This window comes from Orycteropus afer, unplaced genomic scaffold, assembly GCF_000298275.1.
Source record: "Orycteropus afer afer isolate SDZICR_OR568_19922 unplaced genomic scaffold, OryAfe1.0 scaffold00718, whole genome shotgun sequence".
NCBI lineage: Eukaryota > Metazoa > Chordata > Mammalia > Tubulidentata > Orycteropodidae > Orycteropus > Orycteropus afer.
Window position 1 is genome coordinate 917921 of NW_006922305.1, and position 21907 is coordinate 939827.

Genomic DNA, 21907 nt, shown 5'->3' on the forward strand with positions numbered 1-21907 from the left:
AGGAGTGGTTGGTGGGTTTGAACCGCCAGCCTTCTGGTTAGCAGGCAAGTGTCTTAGCCACTATGCTATTATGATAAGTAAATTAAACCGCAACGAAACAAACAAACAAACAAAAAGATGCTTTTCTGCAGTACAAGACTTAGAAGGAAAAAGCACCATGATTGGAAAATAACATATAAACATCACGGAATAAATGTAACAAATATCTAGAATACATAAGAAAAAAAGCAAATACTAAATTAAGGTGGGAAAACATGGATAATCAAGAGAATCATGTTTCTGAAAGTTATAATTGAATGCTCACCTGGGTTGACATTATTGCAACTATTAAAAAATGTATTAGTATCGTTTTATATGCAAATGTGCTGAGGATGAGAAATAAAGTGACACAATCAACTGCACCTTTTAACACAGATTATCTCAACTGGAAAAAAAGCGCATAACAAAAAACAAAGTAGACTGCCCAACCTTCCTTCCGGGGAGTGGCTGGTGGGTTTGAACCGCCTGCCTTCTGGTTAGCAGTCCAGTGCCTAAGGCACTACGCCACCGGGGCTCCCGGGGGCAAGGGGCAAGAGTACAGGGTGATGGAAATTCCTCTCCTTGTAGCTCAATAATCCTAAAAGGAAATATCCAGAAATACAGTAAAATTGGAAGCAGGAAAAACAAAATCTGCTATTTAATAGTAAACATATCACTACATCACAGTGAATTTTATACCAACAATGAGAACAGTGGTGACGAGGAGGCAAAAAATCCGCGAGGACAGACTTTAACTTGGAATGAAAGGGATGTGGATGGGCTGAGGAAATGCAGTGTTTTCCCTGTCAGTTCCCAGCATCCAAGCTTTGGAGCCCGAAACACCGACTTTTTAGGCTCTGGGCTTCCACAAACACTGAAGCCACTCACCAGGTGTCTCAATGACTGAGCCTCGTATTAAATCCCAAAGGTACCCCAGACACCAGCTAGAACATCTTCCCACACAAGCTTAACAAGTCTCACATTAAGAAGGAGACATGGCGTTCACCGACACACACCTTCCACCCTACTTTCCAACCACCAAACCCCAAAAGTAGAGTAATGCACACAGAGCCCACCTTCTGGCGGTGGGACGTTCGATCGTTATTTATTTTTTTTTCAGCCTGTTATTCATGGACCGCCAGATCCCCATGCCTAACGCCAAAGTTCGCCAATGGCGAACCCAGATGAACTATCGTCCTTCACACACGCTCACGCCTCATTCAGACTCACGCACAGAACACGACTTACCGGGCCCTGGATCTCTCCACAAGCAGCGGGAAAAGGCTTAACTCACGTCCAAAATCACTTTCGAATCCGGCGCCCTCAGGTCGCAAGCCCTCTTAGGCTTTCTTCAGGAACGCCAAGACGCTAGGTGAGGAGCGTCCAGAGAGAAATACCGGAAGTCCTAGTCCCCGTTTTATGATGTAAGTAGCCACGCCCACCCAGGCGTATCTGACGTCTGCGGCCGTAACAGCGCGATGGGCAGAAGTTGAAAGCTTCGCTGGCTATCACGGTACTTTTTTCTGGTCTTCGCAAAGGTCAACAAGGCTGTGCTAAATTCGTAGGTTTTCAGAGACCCCTGCCTGTCTAAGGCTAATGTGGTGTGGGCTGCAGGCAGGCCGCCAACTGAAGTAAAAAGACAAACGGCGACGACCTTTATACACGTTAGATCTGAGACATTAAGCTGAGGCAGCGGGAGAGCGGCTATCTCGTCCTCAGGGCACACAAGCGCTCTTGGGGAACTCAAGACCACTCAGAGCTTCTGCCTAGAGGCGATTTTGGAGCATAAAAAAGGTTTGTAGAACTGAAGGCGTTACTAAGGAGGCTGCCCTTACAACGCTGACAAAACCATTGGACGCCTGCAGTCTTAGGTTTGGCTTGGGGAACAGGGAATGAAGTAGGCTAGTAGTAAGTCACACACCTGTTTAAATGTCGGAGTCAATGCTGGAAGCCAACCAAAAAAACAGATCTGTTGCCATGGAGTCTATTGTGACTCATGGTGATGCCATGTCTTAGAATGTAAAATTGCGCCATAGAGTCTTCATGACTGTAATCTTTATGGACATAAACAGATCACCTAGCTTTTCTTCCTTGGGGCTGCTGGGTGGGTTTGAACCACCAACTTTTAGGTTAGTAGCTCAGAGAAAGCCCTATGCCCCACTCAGGAAACTACATTGGGGGCAGTCCATAAATCTTAGTGGCCAAGTGGAGCTGGATACAGAATTACCTTTAGGGGGAAGAGGATGAGATGATGCAAACATGTTTCCTTAAAAAAAATATATGACAGAGGGGCATTTGAGAATATTAAATTATAAAATACTGCAATTATACTTTCTATCACTCACTGCCATTGAGTCAGTCCCGACTCATAGCGACCCCTCCTTGGGTTTCCAAGACGGTCTCTCTACAGAAGTAGATTGCTCAGTTTTCCTTCTGAGGAGTGATGGGTGGGTTTGAACCGCCAACCTTCTGGTTAGCAGTCAGAACGCCTTAGGCACTATGCCACTAGAGCTCCCATACTTTCTACAGTTCCAATTAAAAAAGTATAAAGAGCACATTTAGATGTTAGTTATTTTTATGAAAGTGTGGTGGTAGAGGATTTACCTTCTTCTTAGGTGCCATCAAGCTTGCTCTGACTCAGAGACCCTGTGTACAATATTATGAAACACTGCCCACTATTGCACCATCCTCACAATCATTTTTATGTTTGAGCTTATTGTTGAAGCCTCTGTATCCATCTCATCAACAATCTTCCTCTTCTTCACTGACCCTCTACCAACGTGATGTCCTTCTCCAGGGACTGGTCCCTCCCGGTAATGTCCACAGTATGTGAGATGAAGTCTCCCCATCCGCACTTCTAAGGAGCATTCTGACTGTACTTCTTCCAAGACGGATTTGTTTGTTCTTCTGGCAGTCCATGGTATATTCAGTATTCTTCACCAACACCATAATTCAAAGATGCCAATTCAATCTTCCTTTTTCATTGATCAGGTTCTGCATCCATATGAGGCAAGTGAAAGCACCACGGTTTGGGTGAGGAGTACCTTAGTCCTCAAAGTGCCATCTATACTTTTTAAGACTTTAAAAAGGTCTTTTGCCCAGTGCAATAGGTTGATTTCTTTGCTGATTCCTTGGGCACTGAGTGTATCCAAGAAAAATGAATTCCTCAGCAACTTCAATCTTTCTCCATATATTATCATGTTGCTCATTGGTCCAGTTGTGAGGATTCTTGTTTTATCTTGAGTGTAATCCATACTGAAGGCTGTAGTCTTTGATTTTCATTGGTAAGTGCTTAAAGTCCTTTTCACTTTCGGCATGCAAAGCTGTGTTGTCTTCATATTGCAAGTTGCTAATGAGTCTTCCTCCAATCATGATGCCTCATTCTTCGTATAGTCCAGCTTCTTGGATTATTTCCTCAGCATACAGACTGAATAAGTATGGTGAAAGAATACAACCCTGATGCACACCTTTCCTGACTTTATACCCCGTATTTTGTTCAGATGACTGCCTCTTGATCTATAACACAGGTTCCAGTGAGCACAATTAAGGTTCTGGAATTCCCATTCTTCAAAATGTTATCTATGATTTGTTAAGATCCACACAGTGGAATACCTTTGCATAGTCAATAAAACACAGGTAAACATCTTTCTGGTAGTCTCTGCTTTCAGCCAAGATCCATCAGACTAAAGCAGTGATATCACTTCTAAATCTGGATTAAGTTTCTGACAGTTATGATGATGGCAGCAAACCGTGCTGCTTCGAATGTGTCATTCGGCTGGCATCTTGAATGGAGAACCATTGTCTGTTTCCCACACAGGCCAACACGCAAGAGATTTGGTTGCTATGCAGCGCTTCACTGACTGTTTCCATTGGCAATGACTTAACTGTTTCAAGCCAGTTTAAAAACCCTGATTCTGACTGAACTTATACTTTTCTCTAGTGTGCACCATCTTCTTTTTAATAAAGCTTGACAAATGAAAGATTACAACAGCTGGGTCCATAGGGTCTTTCTTTTGAGGTCTCTGATATACACCAAGTGCTGAATTCATGGTGAAGGCTCTCACCTTAAATGCATTCATACAGTCTATCTCCTGTGTTAAGTGCCTGATGGGTAATCAGACCAATTTTGTGCTTATATGATTTGCCACACTCAGTGCATACAAAGGAAGTCTATCCTACATGAAATCTCTGATGTTGTATCAGGCACATTTTCTTCCAGAAGGCTCTACAACATGTATTGCATTATTAGGGTTTCTCTCCGTTATGAGTTCGCTGATGTACAAGTAGATTTCTCTTTGAGGAGAAGCCTTTTCCACAAACACTGCATATAAAGGGTTTCTCCCCAGTGTGAGTTCGCTGATGTACAATTAGCCGGCTTTTTACGGTGAAGCCTTTCCCACATTCTTTGCATTCATAGGGTTTCTCTCCAGTATGAATCTGTTGATGGTCAATGAGTTCACTCTTCGTGGTAAAGCCTTTTCCACATTCACTGCACATATGGGGTCTTTCTGCTGTATGAGTTTGCTGATGTATGATGACATAGCGTTTCATAGTGAAACCTTTCCCACAGTCACTGCACATAAAAGGTTTCTCTCCAGTGTGAGTTCGCTGGTGTACAATGAGATTGCTCTTGTAGGCAAAAGTTTTTCCACATTCATTGCATACGTAGGGTTTCTCTCCAGTATGAGTTCGTTGATGTAACATCAGTCCACTATTCACGATGAAACCTTTCCCACATTCATTACATTTGTAGGGTTTCTCACCAGTATGAGTTCGCTTATGTACGATCAGACGACTCTTCAGGGGGAAGCCTTTTCCGCATTCAGTACATATGTAGGGTTTCTCTCCAGTATGACTTCGCTGATGTATGATGAGCATGCTTTTCACAGTGAAGCCTTTTCCACACTCACTGCACAGATAGGATTTCTCTACTCCATGGTTTCGCTGATGTATGATGAGATTACTCCTCCTGGGAAAGCCTTTCCCACATACGTTGCACACATAGGGTTTCTCTCCTGTGTGAGTTCGGTGATGTTCATTCAGACGGCTCTTCATGGTGAAGCCTTTTCCACAATCATTGCATATATAGGGTTTCTCTCCTGTGTGGTTACGCTGATGTATGATGACATAGTGCTTTGTGGTGAAGCCTTTCCCACAAGCACTGCATATAAAGGGTTTCTCTCCAGTATGACTTCGCTGATGTATAATGAGCATGCTTTTCCCAGTAAAGCCTTTTCCACATTCACTACATACATAGCATTTCTCTCCTGTATGAGTGCGCTGATGTATGACAAGATTACGCTTCCCGGGGAAGCCCTTTCCACATACGTTGCATATAAAGGGTTTCTCTCCAGTATGTGTTCGTTGATGTTCAATCAGACGGCTCTTTATGGGGAAGACTTTTCCACAGTCACTGCATATGTAAGATTTCTCTATTTTATGAATTCTCTGATGTTCATTTAGCCTAGACTTTCTGGAGAATGCTTTCCCACAAGTGCTGCAGCCATAAGGTTTCTCTCCTGTATGAACTCTCTGGTGATCAATGAGCTGAGACTTTTTCATGAAAGCCTTCCCACATTCGCTGCAAATGTGGCTTTTCTCTGTTTTTTGAAGACTCTGATGATTAATTACTTGGGACGTAGTACTGATAGGTTTTGTACTTAAAGAGAATTTAACTTCAGAATGAAATTGTTCATGACTACTATGCAGAAATGATTTACCACCTCCATTAAATTTAGCAGAGTTCTTAATTTCATAGCTTTTGTTCTGGTTGGCCACACTTAAATTTGATTTCAAAGTTTTTATATATAATTCAAACATATCATGATTTTGTCTGAAAGGAAAATGATGCACAACATTTCCAAATGCACTATGTTCACGGTATTGTTCGATACTGTCCAGCATTCCTTGATTTTCCAAGTGACCATACAGATGATCAACCTTGCAGATTTCTAGGAAAAGAAGAGAACAATGAATCCATTCATAATCTTATTTGAAAAAACAACATAAAAATTCCTTGGTGTGAAATAGCTCTTTAGTGAAAAGAATATAAAAGGAACTCCATGCACAAATGTTCCTTATCTCTTCCATTGGTAATAACACAATGATATAAACAACTAAAACGGAAAAGCAGGTTGTGTACAGATAAGGTTAAATGATCGACAATTTATACAGATTTGGCTGCTTTTCAAATGGGATCTTAAAAAACATGCAAAGTCAAATACAAGCTGATGTGTTGAATGAATAAAGGTGAAAGCTCAGAGAGGTTGTTGCTGTTGTTATATGCCCTCGAGTCAGACCCGATTCATAGCGACCCCTCCTTGGGTTTCCGAAGCAGTATCTCTACGGAAGTAGATTGCCCAACCTTCCTTCCAAGAAAGGGTAAGCATCCCTGGAGGTGCTGGGGATCAAACCCCGGGGCCTCACATATGCAAAGCATGTGCTCTACCACTGAGCTACACCCCCAGGTGCTCAGAGAGGCGGGGTTTTTAATAAAAGTGAGGAATCAATGATTTCTCTGCTAACTACATGGCTTAAATAACTGGGTAAGAAGCAGCATCTTATAATGAGATTAGAAATCAAGTGTAGAAAGCAAGTATGCACTGTGAAACATGAACTTTGAGATGGTTACTAAGTATGTAATACAGACCCAGAATCTAGTCGGACGTATGGATGTTGACAGAGGTTTTCACTAGAGATAGCACAAGGAAGGATGGCAAATGGACTCTTCAATCCAGGGTATCAAGATGGCTCAGCCTCCAACAATGAATAATGATAAAGTATTTTCAGGACCAGGTTTCAATGTTAGGGGCTGTGATGCAGTGAATTACTTGGTATAGCTTTTCTAGCCTTGGTCTTTGTGACCAGATTACTTGTGGGAATATGCAAATAAGGTGTATGGAACACTAATGCTGGGATTGGTTAGTTTTGTCATTCTGCTAGGCTTAAAATTCTGCCTCTCAGAAGGGGGGCGGGGAGATCTCACTGCCCTCAAAGAGACAAGAGCTGGAGTTGGAGTGGAATGCATCCTTGGACCCAAGATCCCTCCCCTGGACCTCCTTCACAGAGAGACGGCAGCAACGCCTGGCCAAGAGATGGCAGTAGTGGAACCAAGAGGTACAAGACAGAGCAACAGGCTTGCCTGGCCCACAGAGCAAGAAAAAAGAGTGCCTTTTAGCAGGAGCCTTGCTGATAGAGTGGGGTATACCTAGATGTACTTACAGCAGAGCTAAAAGAGCTTCTTTGTTACACTTGCCCAACCCGGGCAGGGGCCAGGCCGAGAGGCCAACAGCCAGAGAGGTGTGCCTAAGGGCACAGCAGAGAGGAGACAGTCCTGATGGAAGAACTGTATCCTGAGGGCATTCCTGAACCTGAATTGTAGCCTTTTACTTCCCTAATAAACCCCATAACTGTATTGTCTGTGAGTTCCATGTGGCCATTGCAATGAAATATTGAACCCAGCAGAGAAGTAGTGAGTGAGGTGGGAGGGACAGTTGGTGTCAGAATTGATAAAAAGGCTGGAGGATGGCGGCATGTCTGGCCTCATATGAATAAGCCTTGGGCTGGTGATGGTGATTCTGTCTCCCTCTTATGAAGTTAGAGGAGGTCAGAAGATGCTGCCCCTCCCCCCTTTGGCAGGGCAAAAAGTAGAGTGGGATTTCAGACAAGGAAGAATCTAATATATTCTGGAGTCGTGAGAACTATTTCATAAAAAGAGAATTCAAAGAGATAAAAATGTTAAAAAAAACTTGGGGCAGCATCTTCTGACCTCCTCTGATCTCACAAGAGTACAACAAAGTCACCATCAGAAGCTCAAGACTTACTCCTATAAGGTCAAATACACCAGTACCTTCCAGCCTTTTTACCATTTCTGACACAAATCATCCCTCCCATGGTACTTACTACTTCTCTGCTGGGTTCAATAATTCATTGCAATGTCCACACAGAACTCACAGACAATAATCACGATTATGAGGTTTACTAGGGAAGTAATAGGCTACAAGTCAGGTTCAGGAATGCACTCAGGATACAATTTTTCTATGAGGAGTGTCTCTCCTCTGCTGTGCCCATAGACAAGCCTCTCTTGGCCTGGCCTCTGCTTTGCTCATGCAAGTGTTACTAAGCTCTTTTAGCTCTGCCAATAGGTACACCTAGATGCACCCCACTCCATCAGCAAGCCTCCTGCCCAAAGGCACTCAGCTTTCTCGCTCCATGGGCCATAAATCCCACCACTCTGTCTCTTGGTTCCACTGTGGCTGTCTCTTAGCCAGGCATCTCTCAGCCAAGGAGGTCTACCACAGGGATCTTGGGTCCAAGGACACGCTCCATTTCACCACCAGCTCTTCTCTTTTGACGGCAGAGATCCCCTTCTCTGCCCCTAGGAAGGGTCATTTTCAAGCCTGGCAGAGTAACAAAACTAACCAATCCCAACATCAGAGTTTTACACATCTTATTTGCATGGTCCCACCCAGTAACCTGGTGGGAGTTACAAAAACCATGGCTAGAAAAGCCATACCAGGTAATTCACTGCACCACAAATATATATTGTCTGAATGGAACAAGCATACCAGACTTACATGCATGTCCCTCAGTTCCTCTCTTTGTTGATCAATCAGCAGCTGTAGGCAACATGTATGGCTTTTTCTTGAAACCCTGTCTCTGAAGCACAGCAGTACCTCCTGGAAGTTCATGTCTTACCACCTGCTCTCTCCTAATGTAAACACAGTCATCTGTTTTTAAAGGAGCCCTAGTGAGGCAATGGTTACGTACTCAGCTGCTAACTAAAATGTTGGCAGTCTGAACCACCCAGAAGTGCCTCGAAAAATAAGCCTGGTCATCTGCTTCTGAAAGGTTACAGCCTTGTAAACCCTATGGAGCAATCCTACTCTGCACACACGTGGTCACTATGAGTCAGAATCGACTAGATGGAACAAACAATAACATTTTCCTCCAAAGACCTGAAAATGAAGTAATTCTGATACAAGGAGAGGGATACATAAAGACTCCTCATATATCTGCCCAGTGTGACACCTGTTGTGAGTAACTTGGCCATCCCCCTTGCTGGTTCCCACTCACTCACCTGGGTAGATCTGACTGTGGATTTCATCTTCTATGGTCCACAGGACTTCTCCTCGTTCCAACGCGGAATGTGTATCTGGATTGTCAGATTGATGCCCTGTTCATGGAAAGTGACAAAAGACTTAAAAGACACAGTGAATTGGGTTAGGGTATGTTGAGATGGAAAAATATTATACTTTAACAGTTTTCACATGCATGAAGACTTTCTTTTCTCTCAGGAGAAGGCCCTTATCAATACTCTTATCTGGAGACAAAGAAGGATCTACAAATCCATCACTTCAGAGCACTGCAGTGACTTCGAAGGGTAAGCAACACAGAAGGAAAGCCCACTGACTGAGCACCCTCTGAATGACAAGGGGGAGCTGTCCTCACCAATGGACACCAGGTTGCTATAGTTCTCCAACATCACATCCTGGTATAGGTCTTTCTGAGCAGGGTCTAGTAGCTGCCACTCTTCCCAGGTGAACTTTATGGCTACATCATCAAATGTCAGCAATTCCTGTAATAAACCAAAACAAGACCTCACTGCTGTTGAGTGGCTTCCTACTTATAGCAACCCTGTAGGGAAGAGTAGAACTGCCGTATAGGGTTTCCTATGCTATGAAATTTTACAGAAGCAAACTGTCAAATCTTTGTCCCATGAAATGGGTGGTAAGTTTGAAATGCAAACTTCTCAGTTAGCAGCCAAGCATCTAACCACTGGACCACCAGGGCTCCTCCAACACCAAACCCACTGCCATTGAGTCGATTCTGACTCATAGTGACCCTACAGGACAGAGTAGAAGTGCCCTATTTCCAAGGCAGTTCATCCCTACAGAAGCAGACTGCCACATCTGTGTTCTCTGGAGCAGCTGGGGGGTTCAAACTGCCAAACTTGCAGTTAGCAGCTGAGCTCATTAACCACTATGCCACCAGGGCTCTCCTAGGTTTTCCAAGGCTATAAACATTTACAGAAGCACAGTGCCACATCTTTCTCCTGCAGAGTGGCTGGTGGGTTTCAAACTGCCAACCTTCTGATTAGCAGCCAAGCACTTTAACTACTGCACCACCAGGACTCCATTCCTCTAATAACATAGACTTATTCAGTAAAAATGTTTCACTTTTATTGATAAACATGTTCAGTGCAATGAATTACTTTTATATAGCCTTTCTTGCCATGGTCTTATGACTACATGATTGGTTGAAACTATGCAAATAAGGAGCTTGTGGCCCACCAAAGAGATTGGATAGCTTGCTGCTAACACAAATAAGATGCATGGCAGTTTGTGGGGGTGGGGCCATGCAAGTAAGTGTACGGAACCCTAAAATGGGGATTGGTCAGTTTTGCAATCCTGCTAGGCTTCAAAAGAGCCAATCCCCAGTGAGGGGACCTCACTACCACCAAGAAAGAATACCCAAGAGTGAAGTGTGTCCTTTAGACATGATGTCCCTGCACCAAGAACCTCCCAGACCCAGGAGACAGGCGGAGATGTAACCCCTGATGGCATGACATGACAAAAAGCAGAGAAATGGCAGTAGCAGAATGTGGAGACCAGTTGGAGATGGCACAGTGAGCTTCCCAGCCCACGGAGTGGGACACCTCCAGTGAGCATGCTGATCCACAGAGCAAAAGAGCCTGCTCCTGAATTGTTACCTGTTGCTTCCCTAATAGGCCCCATAGTCATTGACTATTGTCTGTGAGTTCTGTGTGGGCATTGCAACAAATTGTCAAGAGCTGTAGAGAAAGCTGTGGAAGTGACCAGTGGTGTCAGAATTGGAGAAGAGAACAGAGGAAGGATGTCAGAATTGGAATGTGAAATGGAGAAGGCTTCTGCATTTTCTGAGGTGAAGGTATAAAGCAAATACTACAGAGCCTCACAATTCAAGCCCTTCCCTTTTACCATTTCCCTCACTCCCTCCTGCCAAATCTGTATTAACACACCAGTTCAGCTATCTGTTCACAGAGGACCACTTGAAAGCCATGCAATCCTTCTATTTTCCTCAGCCATTTAGGTGTTACTTCTAAATATAAACCTAGATTAGTTACAAGGCTGGGCACAAGAGTGACCTTGCATTAGTCTCCTGAAAAAGTGTGTCCCTTGAATTTGCTTGGTCTATTTCCATGGGGTCTTTGAGGTATCATAATAAACAGTCAAAGGAAATCTGCTTTGGCCTTTACTAAGCTATTGATCAAAAACATCATCCATCCCATTACATCCAGGAAGGACTATTGAATTGTTTCTGAGATGTGAGTGTCATGAAGTACCGACATCTGAGGAACCTGTCTGCTTTCTCCTCACATTCACTGCACGTCACAGAACTTCCCATGATTCTCTATCATGGTGGCCGTCAGAAATACCAGATATGTGCTGACTGCTGTGGCCCACGGGATCCTCCAGTCACTATGTCCCAACATTAGTCATGGAGCAGGAATCATATGAACAATATATTCCAGATCCTATTCTGCCCTAATGCTGAAGTTAAAGTTTGTTTGTTTCTTTCCAGATCCTAAACTGATTTTGTACAGGCCTCTACCCAGGTGATACAATGTTTAAGCACTCAGCTGCCAACGAAAAGGTTGGCAGTTCAAACCCATCAGAGGCTCCATGGCAGAAATGACCTGGAGATTTGCTTCCATAATGATTACAGCCTAGGAAACCCTATGGGCCAGTTCTACTCTGTCCTACAGGGTTGCTATGAGTGTAAATTGATCCACAGCACACAACAACAAAAATAAATCCATGCAGCAATAAAGGAAAGACTAAGACAAACCAAAAATCACCTGAGCATGGATCATTTTCTTGTTTTGAGAAATGGCCGCCAACAACTCTAATACTTTGTCTTCGTATCTTCTGGATCTGCTCCAAATTTCTGGTTGGAAATTTTCCCAGAAATGAAGATCTAGCTTCTGGAATACAAACACATCACTCAGGTCTCTGAGAAAAGATTTGAACAGCACAATGTGTAAACTTGACTGTACAGGCATATATAACACACTAGACTCACCAGAAAATATGTTCTCAGCTAGCACATGTAACATTTCCAACTACTAATAATACGCTGTACTGTTTAAAAAAAAATAATAATAAGATTTCAAAAAAAGAAGTCATATATAATATATTCTCTGACCACATGGTAATTCATCCAGAAAACAATAACAAAAATAACTAGAAGATGTTTAAGTGGTTAAATACTAATCATTATATACCAGAAAGGGAATGATAAAAGTACAGAAATCAATGAAACTGGAAACAAAGAAATGAGCAACAGAGAGAGGACCAAAAAAGACAAAAGTTGATTTTTCTGGGAAATGCAAAAAAAAAAAAAGCAAATTGGTGGGAAGTTTGAATAAGAAAAATTAAACAGCACAGTTAAAAACAACCTAATAGAGGGACAACAAAATAGACAATAATGCAAAAGCTCCAAAGTAGAAAGAGATGATTAGGATATCATAAACAACTTTGTGCTAATAAATCTGGAAGTTTACATGAAAGTTTAAAAATTTTGGAAAAATAAAACCTTTCAAAACCTTCACACAATGCAAACACAGGCTCCACTGGCCACATCAGATCATTCCACCAAACATTGAAAGAGATTACAGCACCATATGTTATACAAACTTTCCAAGAGACTAAAAAATTAGGGAAAAAACTATTTGTTTTATAAGATCAACATAACCTCACACTGAAATTTAATCAATGACAATACATGAAAAGACACCAAACTACAGTGTGATGGAATTGCTTTTATGTGGCTTTTGTAGCCACCATCTTCTCACTCCCACCAAATGACTCAAACAAAGAACCTTAACGGGGGGATTGGTCACTTTTGCCATCCTGCTCGGCTTAAAATGAGCCATTCCAGAGGAGGAAAGGGGGACTGTAGTATAGAGTGCATCCTTTGGACCTGAGGTCCCTATGCTAAGAACCTCCTAGACCCAAGAGACAGAGAGCTCTAGCACTGGAGATGGCACAAGTTGGCAAGAAGCTGTGACAACGGCAGGAAAGAACCAGTAGCAGCAGAACTATGAGACCAGCAGGGGACGGCGTGGTGGGCTTCATGACTCATGAAGTGAGAAGGTGAGCTCCTTTGTGTAGGAGGCTTGCTGGCAGAATGAGGTACCTCAAGGACTTACTGGTGGAGCTAAAAAGCTTTGTAACATTTGCCAAGAGGCCAGGCCAGCCCAAGAACTGTATGCTCAGTCATTCTTGATTCTGAATTATAACCTGTTACTTCCCTAATAAACCTTATAATCATGAGTATTGTCTGTGAGTTCTGTGTCACCATTGTGAGGAATTATCAAACCCTGGGAGAGACAGCTGATGTCAGAATTGGTTAAAAGGTTGGAGAGAGAAAGTATGTTTGACCTCCACTTCACCGGGATCAGCTTTGGGCTGATGTTGAGGGTGATTCTTTCTCCACCCCCACAGGAAGTTAGAGGAGGTCAGATACTGCTACCATCACACAATTTTTACACAAAACCACTGCCTTCAAGTCAAACCCAACTCATAGTGACTCTAAAAGACAGAGTAGAACTGACCCACAGGATTTCCAAGGCTGTAAATATTTATGGAGGGAGCTCTGGTAGCGTAGTGGCTAAGACACTTGCCTGCTAACCAGACAGCTGGCGGTTCAAACCCACCAGCCACTCCTCGGAAGGAAGGTTGGGTAATCCTACTTCCGTAGTGATACTGCCTCAGAAACCCAAGGAGGGGTCGCTACGAGTCAGGGCTGACTTGACGGCACATAACAACAACAACAACAAATATTTATGGAAGTAGACATCCACATCTTTGTCCCATGAAGTAGCTAGTAGGTTCAAAACCACTAACTTTTCGGTTAGCAGTCAAGTGGTTAACTACTCAGTGACCCTATGAAAAGAAAACCATGAGCCAATGTCACCCAAAAACAAAGATTAAAACATCATAACCAAAACCTCTGGTAGCATAGTGGCTAAGGCACTTGACTGCTAACCAGAAGGCTGGCGGTTCAAACCCACCAGCCACTCCTCGGAAGGAAGGTTAGGCAATCCTACTTCCGTAGTGATACTACCTGGGAAACCCAAGGAGGGGTCGCAACAACAAATATCATCTTTGTTCACTCACACCAAATACGTGGGTGAGAGTATGCAAATGAGGTGCTGTGCTCCACCAAGAGGATTGGATAGTTTTCTAATAACGCAAATAAGGTGCATGGCACCCTTATGGGGATAGCACCATGTAAACAAGGTATATGGAACCCTAATGAGGGGCTTGGTCAGTTTTGCATCCTGCTAGGTTTAAAAGTAAGCCAATCCATAACATACTACACAAAAACATTGTTCTACATCCTACTTTGGTAAATAGCAACTGGGGTCTTAAAAGCTTGCAAGTCGCTATCTAGATCCAACAATGGGTCTCTCCTCATCCAGAGCAAAGAGTAATGAAGAAAATGAAAGACTCATGGAAACAATCCGTCCAGGGGACTAGTGGGCTATGCAAACCTCAGCCTATATGACCATGAGACCAGAAGAACTAGATGGTGCCTGGCTACCACTGTCAACCACTCAGAAAGGAATCAGCACAGTAGATCCTGGATATAATGGAATAGAATCCTGGAATAGAGTATGGAATAAAATTTAAAATCATAAAAAAAAAAAAAAAGACCAGGTTTACTAGTCTGATAGAGCCTGGTGAGACCCCCAAGACTATGGCCCCTGGTTACCCTTCAGGTCTGGAAATTGAACTCACTCCCACTGATTCCAGTCAAACAAGAGACAGGCGTATAGGGTGAACATTTACATCAGGTAGATACACTCCTGGGAATGATCAATCATGGGAGAACAGAAGAGCTGTATTTGCACAGGGAGACAGCTCAGGGGCCAGGAATGTACAGAAAAGGACACAAGGAAGAGCTAACTACAGGGATGAAGTGGGAAAAGAACTGTTCCATTGTGGGGAACTGCATGAAACAAAACATGTAAGAACTGCTGTATGGAAAATGAATTTGCCCTGTAAATTTTCACCCAAATCACACACACACACACACACACACACACGGTCAGCTAATCCCAGAGCACAGGGGTTCTCATCACTACCAAGAAAGAAGAGACAGCAGTACAACATGGTCTTTGAACCTGACATCCCTGCTCTGAGAACTCCTCAAGCCGGGACACAGAGAGAGAGCTGTAACAGTGGAAACAGTGAAGAGCAGTGTCAGAGAACTGGTGGCAGGAGGAGAATGGCAGAAGGTGCAGGGAGCTTCCCAGCCTAAGAAGCAAGTCAACTGCGTCCGTTCACACAAGAGGCCTGCTAGTGCAGCAGGATGTCTCTGGGCACTTGGTGGTGCTAGCTGTGCCAACCCGTGAAGCTAGAGCTGAGTGCCTTTGGGCCAAGGCTTACTGGTGGAGAGGGCTGCCTCCGACGCTTACCAAACCCAAACCTCACTCACTGCCACCGAGTCGATTCAACTCACAGCGGCCCCTCCTTGGTTTCGGAGGTGGTATCTCTATGGAAGTAGATTGCCCAGTCTTCCTTCCGAGGAGTGGCTGGTGGGTTTGAATCGCCAGCCTTCTGGTTGGCAGTCAAATGCCTTAGGCACTATGCTACCACCAGCAGAGCTAAAAGATTTTTTAACACTTGTCTGAGCAGGGCAGAGGCGGGGCCAAGGGGCCAAGGGCCAGAGAGAGGCCCTCTGGGCCTCCAGGATATCTCATTTTAAGCCTAGGGAGAAGGCAAAACTGACCAACACCCTTGTTAGGGTTCCATATACCTTATTTGCATGGTACCACCCCACAAAGGTGCCATGCTCCTTGTTCACATTATTAGCAAGCTATCCAGTCCCCTTTGATGGGCCACAAGCACCTCACTTGCAATGTCCAACCCAGTCATTTGGTGAGAGCTACAAAGACTATGGCTAGAAGGGCCATATTAATTTACTGCACTGCACCTTACTGATATACTGGGAGAAGGGTCACCTTGGATATTTAGCAAGATGGAGATTCAGCAAGATGGAGATTCTGTTAGAAAAATAGAATGTTTGAATTGATGTCCTGCAGGTAAACAACAATGTTAGCAGAAGTCTGTTTTTCTTCCTGAAAATGAAATGCCTAGTTTTGTTATTCCCCCCCTACCCATACACACACAAAGATCAACAACAAAATGTTAAAGGTGATTACAGGACATTTTTACTTTCTTCATCATGTTTTCATAAGCTATACTATATCCTGAATTGGAAAAAAAAAAATTCAAAATGCCATTTAAAATATAATTGTTCCTGTCAAATCATTAGCGTAAGCTTATAGCCTTAAAACCTTTTATTACTGTAAAGATAAGCTCTAAATACAAATGTTCTAAAAATTTCAAAAATATAAATATTGGGAAAACAGCAATCATTACGTACTCATATAGAGGACCCAAAAGAAAATATTCAGTACGCAGTAAAACGGGAGGAAGGATAAACATCGCATCTCAAACAGAAAGCCTGTTAATTGTAGATAAACTGACATGTTCATCTCCCAAAATCTTTCACTTCCTCTGGTTCAAGAGGATAGGGTGGAGTGGGGAGTCACAACGGATTGGAAAATTAGTCATGAAGGATGGGCTTGGACTTGAAGTCTTAACGGAGAATGTGAACTTGATCATTATTAGGTCTGGTCCCACAGCCATCAAACCCACCCACCAGCCAGGGACCCTGCGTCTACAAGGGTTCAGTCTTCACAAGCCTCCGTGCAAAACACAGTTGCCATCCCTGACCACCACCCCTCAGCCTGGACCAGACACACTACTACAATGGCTCCCCGATCAATGAGCCCCAAATCAGTCCAGACGTGGAGCAAGACGCTGCACGGTCATGGACAAACCCCACCCCTCCAGCTTTCAATCTGCCTAAAGACCCCAAAACCCTGACCACGGGACTCTCTCGTTGATCTCTTTAGACTTTTAATCGCCGTCCACTCGAGCCCCCCTAACTTAACCAAAAGTCACCCCAATCACGGACAGCTCCTGACGGACTCCTCCGTGCTCCTTTTCCACACACACACGCACACACACACCCTCCCCGCCTCCCTTGTTCCACAGACAGGCCCACATACCGACCCGATCCTCTCCCGAACCGGCAGCCACCGCAGCAGGACTGAACTTACTTCCAGGAACTTGTGCCACTTCGGGTTCCGTCGCCCAGACTAGGCTCCAACGAAGGTCGGCCAACGAGGGTCCACTGCGTTCCTGGGGAGAACGGATTACGGGATTTCCGACTTTCCCTTATGAGGTAATATGTCTGCGCGGGCGTCGCCATGGCGCCCTGGGGGCGGCCATCTTTGATTGCCCGACGTACAGACGGCGACGTGGCAGCTTTCGCTCCAGTGAACGTAAATAGACGCTACCGGGAGAGTCCGTGGAAACGGCACCCTTTCCTGAAATGTCACTTCTTGGGGAAAATGGATAGATTTTCAGAAGCTCGAGCTCCCCCACAAGGCAAACATGAGGTGGGATAAATTCCTATGAGCGGACTGGGCACAGAAACAAAACAATCACCTTATAATCTTTGCAGTGGACGGTGAACTACGCATCACCGAGTAGCGTGGGGTAAGGACCGGCAACGTTTAGCTTTGTTAAATATAAGGTCACCATGAGAGTAGAGTCATTTCCATGGCAACTAACATCAGTGGCCATTAAGACTGTGACATTTCAAAAGCCAGATTAAAATTTAAGCAGGATGGACAAAAACGTTTCCTCTGTAGTATTTTCGCGGTAGGCCGGCGTACCATGAGCGCGGCCATCTTACAGGAGGACGTGTCCGTACAGCAGGAAAACAAAAACAAAAACGCTTTCTTGAGAGCTCAGTACCCCAGCGATGGAAGAGTCTTGGGAAGACCAACAGGGTTTGGGAGACCTGGGGTGACATGCGGGATGCTGCGATCACGTGAACGGAAACAGTGGACGCTATGAGGACTTTCTGTCCTCAATCCAACCACACCCGTAACGTGGCCCGAGTACAAAAGACTCTAGGTTCTAGGCAGACACTGATGTTTTCTGTCCCTGTAAACACAATGCCGTACGACTCCACGTCACATAACATAGGAGCTCTGGAAGCAGAGTCCCTAAGGCACTTGACTGCTAAGGAGAAGGCTGGCAGTTCAAACCCACCAGCCACTCCTGGGAACGAAGGTTGGGTAATCTACATCCATAGTGATACTGCCTTGGAAACCCAAGGAGGGGTCATTGTAAGTTGGGGCCATCTCAAGGGCACATAACAACAACAACAAACACATACAGCATGTACTCTTTTTACCTGGCTTCAATAACATGTTATGTTGTTAGGTGCCAACGACTCTATTCCCATTCAGAGCTACCCCACGTGACAGAGTAGAGCTGTCCCATAGTCTATTCTTGGATGTACATAATCTTTACAGAAGTAGAGAGCCAGGTCCTTCTCCCACGGAGCCACTGGTAATTGTTTGGAAATTAAGCCCTGCTGTGGCATATATCAATAGTTCCATTCCTTTTGATTGTTTTGTGTTCTACTGTAGGATCATACTAAAATGTGTTTAATCAGTCCTTAGTTAATGCTTTTGTCCTTTTGGATATAAAACCCACTGCCACTGAGTCGATTTTGACTCATAGCAACCCTTTAGGACAGAATACAACTGCCCACAGGGTTCCCAAGTCTGTAAATCTTTATGGAAGCAGAATGCCTCATCTTTCTCCCACAGAGAACATTCATGTACAAAAATAAATGACCCAAAAGAAATAAATGATGTCAGAAAAATGGACTTCTCATAGTAATTGTCCTATGTATCTGCACCACCTCCCAAAGAAGTCTTCAGTAGCCATTAACAGCCTAATACCCATTTCTACCCCTGCCCTGGCTCATATTCTCCTCACCCCACCCCCAGCCTGAGAATACAAGGCACACTTAATTAGCCTAAAAAATCAGAAAGCTAGAGAACACAGCCTAGCAATCTGACTCCATATTAATCTTGCTTGCATTGTAGATAAACCCTAAAAATAAAACCAAACTCACTGCTGTCAAGTTGGATCTGATTCATAGCAGCCCCTCCTTGAGTTTCCGAGGCAGTGTCACTAGGAAAGTAGATTGCTCAATCTTCCTTCAGAGGAGCGACTGGTGGGTTTGAACCGCCAGGTTCTGGTTAGCAGTCAAATGCCTTAGGCACTACACCACCAGAGCTCCTAGACTATTACAATTCTTAGAATCCATCTACTAAAGTCCTACAAATCCAGGTCAAAGCAAGAAGCTCCATCTTCACAAATTACCCCAATTCCAACCAATTCTCACATCCAATATGTACATTTCTACTCTAGTCCAATTTCTCACCTGAGATACTGTAATTGTCCTTGCTTGTATCCTTGGCCTGTACAACCTGGTCTCCATGACACAGGCCAGGTGATACTTGAAAATCACTCATCAATCATGAAATTTGCCTGTTTTCAATTATGTAATGGCTGCATTATAGAACGTCAACTATGAGGGTGGTCTACAACAGCGTGTCTCTTCTTACTTCTCTCTCATGTCCTACCACTCTCTGCCTCTCTTGCACCATACAAGTCACAGTGGTCTCTTTGATATTTGTAGATATTTCACAAGTATGTTACTTCCTTAGAATATCTCTACTTATTCCCACTTCTCAAGAATATTCATTTCCTATAAATATTCCTAAGGTTTACTCCCTTTCATCTTTCAGATTTCAGTTTATCTCCTCAGACCAAAGAATATGCCCATTATGCTATGTGGTCATTGTGTGTCAACTTGGCTGGGCCTGGTTTTGAGTGGCTGGGCAGCTAGATGTAGTTATTCTCTATGATGAGACTGGTAATCAACTCCATGGTGGAATCTACTGGAGCAGCTGAGTAGCTGCCTTAGAGATGTGGTCTGCTTCCAGGATCTAAGAAGCTTTGAGAAAGGTCTCTACCTTTTTGGCACACTTGGACCCTGCATGTAGCCAAGTCTTCATTCAGCAGCCTACCATATTTCCTGTCAGTCTTGGGACTGTCTCTGGACTTGAACTAGTGGCCTGCCACGTTTTAATCTTGGATAATCTTAGGATTGTTCCATTTTATTTGTCAACCTTGGGGTTGTCAGCCTCAGCAGCCAGTATCGGCCTGAGTGAAGAGAAGCCTCTACCTTCAGTGGACTGGGAGCAAGAGGCAGAGCTAAAGCCCAAGGTCAAGGGGCTTTTTGTTCAAGCCATCCATTTGTGGTATCTTCTGTGAGAGCAGAACTAGGTAACTGAAACATGGTATTGTTTTACTTTACTTCCTTCTTAGGATTTTAGAGTGCATCAGAACCTCCTTGTTGAAAATGCAGTATTCAGGCCCAAACAAAGAGAACCGTGTTTAACAGACGTGGGTACTAAACTGAAGAATTTACTGTTGTTGTTGTTATTAAGCTTCTCAGAGACTCCTGAAACAAGAAGCACACAGTTTACTTAGAAACAATCCTATACAGTAATGTTTTTTCCTTAGAAATATTATACTGCCTGGTGAAGTCAATTTAAGTCTTGACTCAAACGTCACCTCCACAGAAAGGCTTCAAAAAAATTGAACTTAAATAGCTTTTTTATAATTATCTACACACTTACTATACTGTAGTTTCTTTTTAATAGTAATTGCTACTGGATCTGCTATTCTCTCTTTTACTCACTAGACTGTAAACAGTTGGTCACTGAAAGAACAAGTGACTAGCAGTGCCTATAACAGTGCCTGGCACACTTTAGGTGCTTACAAATCTTAGCGTGAATCATCAAGTAATCCAGGGTTTGTGATGGATTTCTGACACAGCCACTGCATGGCTCATTTCCATTTCTTCTTTTATATGCAGGACTCACGGAACATGCTGTCTTTACTAGATTCTAAGGAGACTATGTTTAGCTGGTTAAAGCACCTGTTTAGTAAACAGAAGATCCTGGGTTCGACTCCCAGTGGTGACTGCGCTATGTCGGGGAGCCCTGGTGGCATAGTGCCTAAGGCACTTCACTGCTAATCAGAAGGCTGGAGGTTCAAACCCATCAGCCACTCCTCGGAAGGAAATGTAGGCAATCTACTTCTGTAGTAATACTGCCTTGAAAAGCAAAGGAGGGATCGCTATGAGTCGGGTCCGACTTGATAGCACATAACAACAACAACGAGACTATGAGATCTATATTAGACCCAGGGGAAGAGGACCAAAGCCCCATTCACAAAAGAGTAAGGAGGAATGACAAAGAAGAGAAAGCAGTGTCCTACTTCAGCAGGGCACAAAGCACATGGAATGACCAATTTAAGGCTAGCTCTCAAAGATGATGGGCCTGTGAGCAATAAACATGAGGGTTCTTCTCCAAGACATCTATACTTTTCTCCATCTTAGATTGAGCTTCTCATCCTTCCTTTTATTCTACTTATTCTTGGGATCCATTTCTGTTTTGGCTTTTACCCTCTTATATTTAGATAGATATCCAGTCTCTTTAATCAATATGCAGAGATAAAACTTGGGGACAATTCTATTTTTTAAGAAGTCTTTCAATGGCTCCTTCTTTACCATGAGAAAAATATTCAGACTCGTTGCCCATTCACCTTTATGTTCGAAATTAATATACACTTATTATTTTCATTTTCAAAATCTGGGTTATTTATACATCATGACTAGAAGTCCTCCCTGCTCATTTGAATAATAGTATGCTCATTGGGAAAAGGGTTTTTTAGAACTTTTGAACACCTCATTCTGCATACAAACTCCTTGACAGATTACTCCATGTCCATCTCACGTAATGTATTTGCTTACTCTTTGATTCTGGAGACCTGGGTGGTGCAAAGAGGTAAGCCCTCAACTACCCAGAGGTGCGTTGGAAAACAGGCCT

At 43.7% G+C, this 21907-nt stretch overlaps 2 protein-coding genes across 2 annotated transcripts in view; both read right to left on the reverse strand.

The window, feature by feature from the left end:
* Positions 1 to 4263: 4263 nt before the first annotated feature.
* LOC103211302 (zinc finger protein 432-like) lies at positions 4264 to 11872 on the reverse strand. The gene is made up of 5 exons (XM_007957246.1): positions 11858 to 11872; positions 9469 to 9595; positions 9098 to 9193; positions 5472 to 5969; positions 4264 to 5135 (listed from the first exon to the last, which is right to left on the reverse strand). The coding sequence occupies exons 1-5, from the start codon at positions 11870 to 11872 to the stop codon at positions 4264 to 4266; spliced, it is 1608 nt and encodes a 535-aa protein (XP_007955437.1).
* Positions 11873 to 17193: 5321 nt separating this feature from the next.
* The window catches only part of LOC103211303 (zinc finger protein 613-like), a gene marked incomplete at its 5' end in the record, with an annotated part of 16426 nt that continues 11712 nt past the window's right edge, over positions 17194 to 21907 (reverse strand). Inside the window, one exon of the mRNA XM_042783190.1 lies at positions 17194 to 17433. Coding sequence (XP_042639124.1) covers positions 17194 to 17433 — 240 coding nt within the window. The remainder of the gene's footprint in view (positions 17434 to 21907) is intronic.